This window comes from Xiphophorus hellerii, chromosome 16 (assembly GCF_003331165.1).
Source record: "Xiphophorus hellerii strain 12219 chromosome 16, Xiphophorus_hellerii-4.1, whole genome shotgun sequence".
In the NCBI taxonomy this organism is placed as follows: Eukaryota; Metazoa; Chordata; class Actinopteri; order Cyprinodontiformes; family Poeciliidae; genus Xiphophorus; species Xiphophorus hellerii.
Window position 1 is genome coordinate 22,866,555 of NC_045687.1, and position 6,420 is coordinate 22,872,974.

Genomic DNA, 6,420 nt, shown 5'->3' on the forward strand with positions numbered 1-6,420 from the left:
CTACAAAACTCTTTGTTAAAATGAAGAACACTGTGACGTTATAGTTGGTGTCATTTTTACAAATAAGGAAATACTTAATATCATAACCCAGATCTCTGCCATGCTACAATGAGGGCGGATGAACGGTCTTAATGTAACAGTAAGTTGTTTCTCCGCCATTAGCACATTTTAGCTGAGCATGACTGGCAGTGCTAAAACCCTCCTCCTGGCTCTGATTGGTTGTTTTAACAAATATGTAAACAAAAACATTGTTTATAAAAGTTGCATACAGCTTTGGATGTGTAAATAAAACACTTTCATCCACTCACTGTACAAATCCAAAGCTTTATTGAGACATTTCACATTGTTAAACGGACAGAAAGTGTGTAGAAAAGAAGAAGAAGAAATCTTGTGAGGCGACCACGGCTTTGCTTCAGGTTATCTACATGGATCAATGGCTACCACAGCTGTTGTAAAGTACAGGAAAGACAGGCACTTATAGGTCAAAGGCTCGTCTGTCACAAAGTATCAGAAACTGGCAGACTGCTCCATCATTGTTCACTCACTGTATTTTACCATTTAGGCTCAACTTTAGGGTACTAATATGATTTTATTTTTAAGTCAAGATGATAGAAAATCAGAGCAAAAATCAATGATGGTGCGTTTTACCTAAAATAAACCCTTCAGACCTTTGCTGTATTTAATTCTTGGGTCGTTCCCATGGGAACACACAAAGATGAGCTATAAAGTTCTGCGTTCAGTTCCTCTGATGTGTGTGTGTGTGTGTGTGTGTGTGAGTGTGATCCCTAGGCCTTCTTCTGTTTCAGCATCTCCATGTACATGCGCAGTGACTTCTGGATGGACTCTTTTGTGATGAAGCTGACAAAGTTCTGGATGTCGGCCTCTCTGTTGGAACACAGTTTTTCAATCGTTGGCTTCCTCATCATGGACTTGGTGATCTGTCGGGCGTGTTCTGCAGAGAAACAGAAGAGCCGTTGACTCAAAACAGTTACAATTTAATTGAAAACTGTAATTGTTGTCGCAGAGTGATGTCATCTGTATGACATGCCGGTTTTTAAAATTACATAAGGCTCTGAAGGCCATTTTTAGGTAAAAAAACAGAACAATGGAAGCCTTGCAAACGGGTCTCGACCTTGAATTTCAGTTTATTATTGAGCAGATGAAATTTAAAAAGGCAAAAAAAGTTGGTTTATAATTTTTTATAAAAAGTATTGCATTTACAATTTACATTTTTAATGACTTTGGCAAAAGATTTCTACACCACTGGTTTAAATAGACACCTGCCATAATGTGCTGCAAGCAACACAAGTGGGCGGCAGGCTCCAAGCCTGCTGCATGACTGTCCAGTGTGTTTGGAGTTGCTGTCGGGTTCCATGTTTATCACTCGGTTGTTAAAATTTCCATTGGACTTCTGTCAGGGTTTCTGCTGGTTTCACCGACTCAAATTTAGATCTTTTAAAGACCTTTTTTTAAGACCATTACAAATGAAATTTAAGATTTGTATCGCAACAGAAATGTACAAAAAATATGTTACTGTTCATATTAATTCTTTTAATGCTACGTAGCATCGTATGGCTTGGCAACAAAAATGAGCCAATGGCGAAGACGAATGTTGTCAAGCCAACGGTGACCAAAATTTGCACTTCCTATGATGGACACTGAAAAGTAGCTGGCTAGCTTTTCTAGTATGCTAGTAGCTAGTTAGCTAGTGACCGCTTCGAGTCACAGGCTGCAGTGAAGACGTCTGCGTGCGACTCAAACTTTTGCCTGACAGAACATTTCTGAGGAAAAAAATAAATAAAAACAACTGTGATTAACATGTTTATGGCCAACTTCATTTTTTAAAAATGAATTTAAGACATTTTAAGGCCTTAATTTTAGACACACGAGTTTTAGGCTTCCTAAGCATGCGCAGACGTCTTGTGTGTACATTAGTCCCGTCTATTCAGGGCCGAAATGTGTTGCCTGTACCTTTAATTTGCAGTTCCTGTTGGCAAGATGAATCACCTCTGAATCCATATCAAGTCAAAGCACCACTAGTGCTTCAGTGGTGATTACCTGGAATGGCCAACCACTTGGTCATGGTCTGAGTGGCAGCAGAGAGGACCTGGTCTTCAGGCACCAGCTGGTCCACCAGTCCTATTTTCAGGGCCTCAGCAGGCTTGTAGAGCAGCCCTAGCTCCAGAGACATCTCTGTGTTCCGGTGGCCCACCGTGTTCACCATGGTTTCTTTAAACCTGAGATGACAGAATGGGATCGCTTAGATCAGACGCACTGGTACCTACTGTCAGCGCACTAAGAGAGAAAACTCCTCACCAAAAAGGTGCCACTATGCCCAACATGGTCTCGTTCAGCCCGATGCTGTAACGAGGGTTGTCCGCCATGATCCTGTAGTCGCACGTTATTGACATCAGACAGCCGCCTGCAGGACTGGAGCCCTGAAGGGAAACAGAATGGAAGGTTTAGTGTCAGCCGTCCCAGTTTCTGTCAACATTATAGGGATCAACTCCATGAGTCAGGATGAGAAAAAAACGTCCCTGTACACAGGAAACTGCGGTTGGTTGGAGGCAGCAAAAGGGAAGAGAAATGGATTCAACTAAAAGTATTAGAATGGCCCAGTCAAAACCCAGGCTCAAACAGGATGTCTGCAGGTTTCGGAAAGCCAAGTTTAAGACTTTTAAAGACCTTTTTTAATGCTACTTTCAATCAAATTTAAGACAGAAAAAACATAAATATAACTTTAAGTGCCTAGCTTAAACTTGTTGGGGTTTTTTTTGCACATAATGTGAGCAGAGAAGAAAACAAGCATCATCCAGCCAACCGGTGATACATTTGCATTTACCAACAATAGATGCTGAAAAGATAGCTAGGTAGCTAGCAAAGGTACATTAGCAGCTAGCTAACAATAGCCTCAAGCGGCTTGAGTTACACAACCCAATGAAGATGTCTGAGCACGACACAAACTTTTGCCAGAAAACTCCAGTGAGTGAAAAGAAAGAAAGGAAAAAAAAAAATCTACACATATTTGATTATATAGTTCCATTATGACAAAGTTTAAGACTTGTGATTTATGTATTATCAATAGGAGGGATGTGAATCTTTAACCAACTCACAATTTGGTACCAAATTTTTGTGGTTGTGATTGGATTCAAAATCGATTTTTGAGTCAAAACAATTATTTATAATGATTTCTGCTTTGATCTATCAGTGTGTGTACAGGATCCTGATGATCTACTCCGGTCTGCTTTTCAAGGCGGACTAGAATGACAAATGGAGATGACGCGTCACGTTTATTCAAATTTAAACATGAATCCATGCTTTGTTTTTTTTTTACGTACGTTGATGGCTGCTATGGTGACCATGTTGGAGCCGTAAAGCTTCAGCCACATCTCCTGCACGGCCTTCCAGAACTCTCCGCAGCGCTCCGGGCTCTTCCCGTACATCTCCAGGATATCCAGGCCGGCGGAGAACACCTTGGGCTGGTTCTGGATTCAACAGAGCCACAGGTTCACAGAACTATTTACCACCGCCACACTGATCTACACAAGCAGACGGTACCGAGGTGATGATGAGGCCTCTGCAGCCTTTGTCCATCTCCAGCTTCTCCAAAGTGATGCAGATCTCTGTGAGGAAGTCTAGACTGAGGCTGTTGACCGGAGGACTCTGCATGTGCATCACGGCCACGCCTGAACACAGAGAAGAAGAGATGCTGGACTTCAGCATGAACACTCCAAACATGGAGGCCGTGTCTCAATGCAATCCCACATTCACCAGTGTTGTATAAAGTACTGAAATCTCAGAGTCAAGTAAAAGTACAAGTACCTCTCCAAAATACGACTTTGGTAAAAGTCGAAGTCACTGACTGAAATGTTACTTGAGTAAAAGTCTTAAAGTATCTGAAACGTCTTGTACTTAAGTATGGAAATTACTGTAAAAATGGATGTACTCAAGTAATGTAATGAAAAGTACAAGTAAAAAGTAAAACAAGGCAAGTGTGAATGACATTTCTTATATTTTGGTAAACTTGTCAAATAAACTTAAAATAATGTACCCAACCAAGTGCAGGCAAAATGAAACCTGCTAATAAATTGTTCCAGTTTTAAAGAGTAGCGCATGTTAATGGTTTGTGGTTTTGAACTTGCATGCCTTTCCTATATTCGTTAAATTTAGTCTAAATTGCTATCGCTATGGCTTCTGTCCCCCATTGAACTAGGGTGACCAGACGTCCTCTTTTTCCCGGACATGTCCTACTTTTCAGACCTAAAAAGATGTCCGGGGGGAATTTAAAAATTGTCCGGGATTTTGGTCAACTGCCTCAAACACATTACATAGCTTACAGTGCATTATAGGGCACGGCGCTGCGTGTCACGTAATCCCTGAGCCGCGTCAGTGCGGGCAGCACTCTTCTGTGTTCGTCCCTCCGTCCCACCCGCTGTACGGTGTTCTGATTTCTGATTTCCCCAACAATGGGAGAAGCGAAACAGGTGTATCCTATTGGAGGTGATGAACAAGCCCAGGCAAGCAGGCTACGGACTTTGTTCGGTAGCCTACTTGCTAATCAGTAGGTGGGGTCAAAACACTTTGTTTCTCTCTCTCGCTTTTTTGTAACGAGTAACTAAACCACACATTGAAAATGTATCGGAGTAAAAGTACGCAATTAAGTTCGGAAATATAGTGAAGTAAAAGTGAAAGTCATCAAAAATTTTCATACTCGAGGAAAGTATGAAGTACTCCAAAATATACTTAAGTAAAGTAGTGAAGTATTTTTACTTCGTTACTATACAACACTGACATTCACGTTTATTAGATTTTGTCCAGGATTAATCCTTATTAATCAATGAGATTAATAAGGGTGGGCCTTATTAATTCCATTGAGAATATGTGGCAAGACTAAAAGATGTTACTATAAAAATAAAATGTTATTTCACCACCCCAGTCTGCTGAACAGAACCCAATATATATATATATATTTTTTTTTAATTGGGTAAACAACAGTCTTCTGTCTTCTTCTGTCCAAACCCCGCATCGGAGGAAAATGGATGGCAATAAAACCACAAGTCGCACCTGTAGTCTGGTCATGATCCACGATGAGCTTGGCTGAGCTGGAGTTGTTCCTTTGACTGATGGAGCTGGAGGAAGGACACAGCCTGCCATGACTGCTGCAGGAGAGGAGACCTTCAGCAAAAACACAAAAACAGGCTGTCTCACCGTGTCTGAAGACACAGGACAAGTCCAATCTGTGCTACGTTTACTGTTCAGCTTAAAGAAACAGCATATTGCGAGAGGGAAAGTTCTTCAATATGTCAGTGAATTAAGCCACAAATTTACTCTAAAAATATAGGAAATACATGCATGTTATTGTACATTTGGAAGCTATTTCGTTTAGCATGAAAAGTAGGACTATTCATACGAAAATGCCAATGAAAACGCATAAAAGAAACAACATTTGACTATTTTTGTCGAGTGAATATCTAAATAATAAAAGCTCACAACACAGAACGAGACCTTTGCTCCACTTTCTGTCTACGTCAAACAGCAAAGCAAGCAGCTGCTAACAGACAGGTCACAACGGACAGGTGGTCAAGGGGTAAATAACAACGAATGTAGTGACACTTATATCATAACTGCACACAAACGGTGATAAAAGCCAAACCTGCTAAGCCACTCTTGCCTCTCAGAGCAGCTCTCAAAGCCATTTTGAGTAGCAAGTAGATCTTCTTCTACAGCACGCACAGGAGAAGCGAGTTTGTTTTGTTGAAACAGCGCCCTCTTCTGCCCGCTCTGAATAATGCTTTAAAACGACATAGGAAACAGAATTATTTTTCTTAAAAATAGTTCCGATTTGCATTAGGATTTTTTTAAAATAATAATAATAATTAATAATAAAAGTTCTGTAATATAAATGGTGAAAATTTAACATACAAATTCAAATGTATCTCATAAAAGTGAGTATGCACGGCACATTTTAGTAAATACATTATTAAATATTTTAGTAATTTTAGTACATACATATTTTAGTACATATACATAAATACATTAGTTAAAATTTGCTTTATATATATATATATTTCTCCTGACATGTATTGGCGCACTTCTTTTGACAGTTGGTGGTTACCTTAGCAACCAGTAACTGACAGCTCGTCCCCTTCTTCTGTTGCCGTTAGTAGCTGTGGTATGATCAGGATCAGCTCTCTGTTCTCTTTACAAGAATTATATTTGAACCCATATTTTAGACAAATTTAATTAAATACAGTGTTTCATGTATAATTTTGCCATGTTTCGTACATGCTTTTAACATTAGCTAAAATGTTGTCCGTTTATTTTACAACAGTAAACTGCTGTCAGCTGTTCATTGGGAGCTATTGGTCCGTTTTTAGGGTTATTTATTATATTTTGTTTAATGTTTAAGGGCAGGAGGTG

At 39.8% G+C, this 6,420-nt stretch overlaps 1 protein-coding gene across 1 annotated transcript; it reads right to left on the bottom strand.

The window, feature by feature from the left end:
* Positions 1-304: 304 nt before the first annotated feature.
* Positions 305-5,765, bottom strand: eci1 (enoyl-CoA delta isomerase 1). Its single transcript, XM_032588292.1, has 7 exons — positions 5,654-5,765; positions 5,065-5,175; positions 3,559-3,686; positions 3,339-3,485; positions 2,317-2,438; positions 2,059-2,237; positions 305-952 (listed from the first exon to the last, which is right to left on the bottom strand). The coding sequence occupies exons 1-7, from the start codon at positions 5,694-5,696 to the stop codon at positions 786-788; spliced, it is 897 nt and encodes a 298-aa protein (XP_032444183.1). The 5' UTR covers positions 5,697-5,765; the 3' UTR covers positions 305-785.
* Between the last annotated feature and the right edge of the window lie 655 nt (positions 5,766-6,420).

Coding starts and splice junctions, on each gene's coding strand:
- eci1 (XM_032588292.1), bottom strand. CDS start 5,696: ATGGCTTTGAGAGCTGCTCTGAGAGGCAAGAGTGGCTTAGCAG. Junction 2,439..3,338: donor TCACCATAGCAGCCATCAAC/GTACGTAAAAAA, acceptor GTTTCCCTTCAG/GGCTCCAGTCCTGCAGGCGG. Junction 953..2,058: donor CAAGTGGTTGGCCATTCCAG/GTAATCACCACT, acceptor GTTTCTCTGCAG/AACACGCCCGACAGATCACC.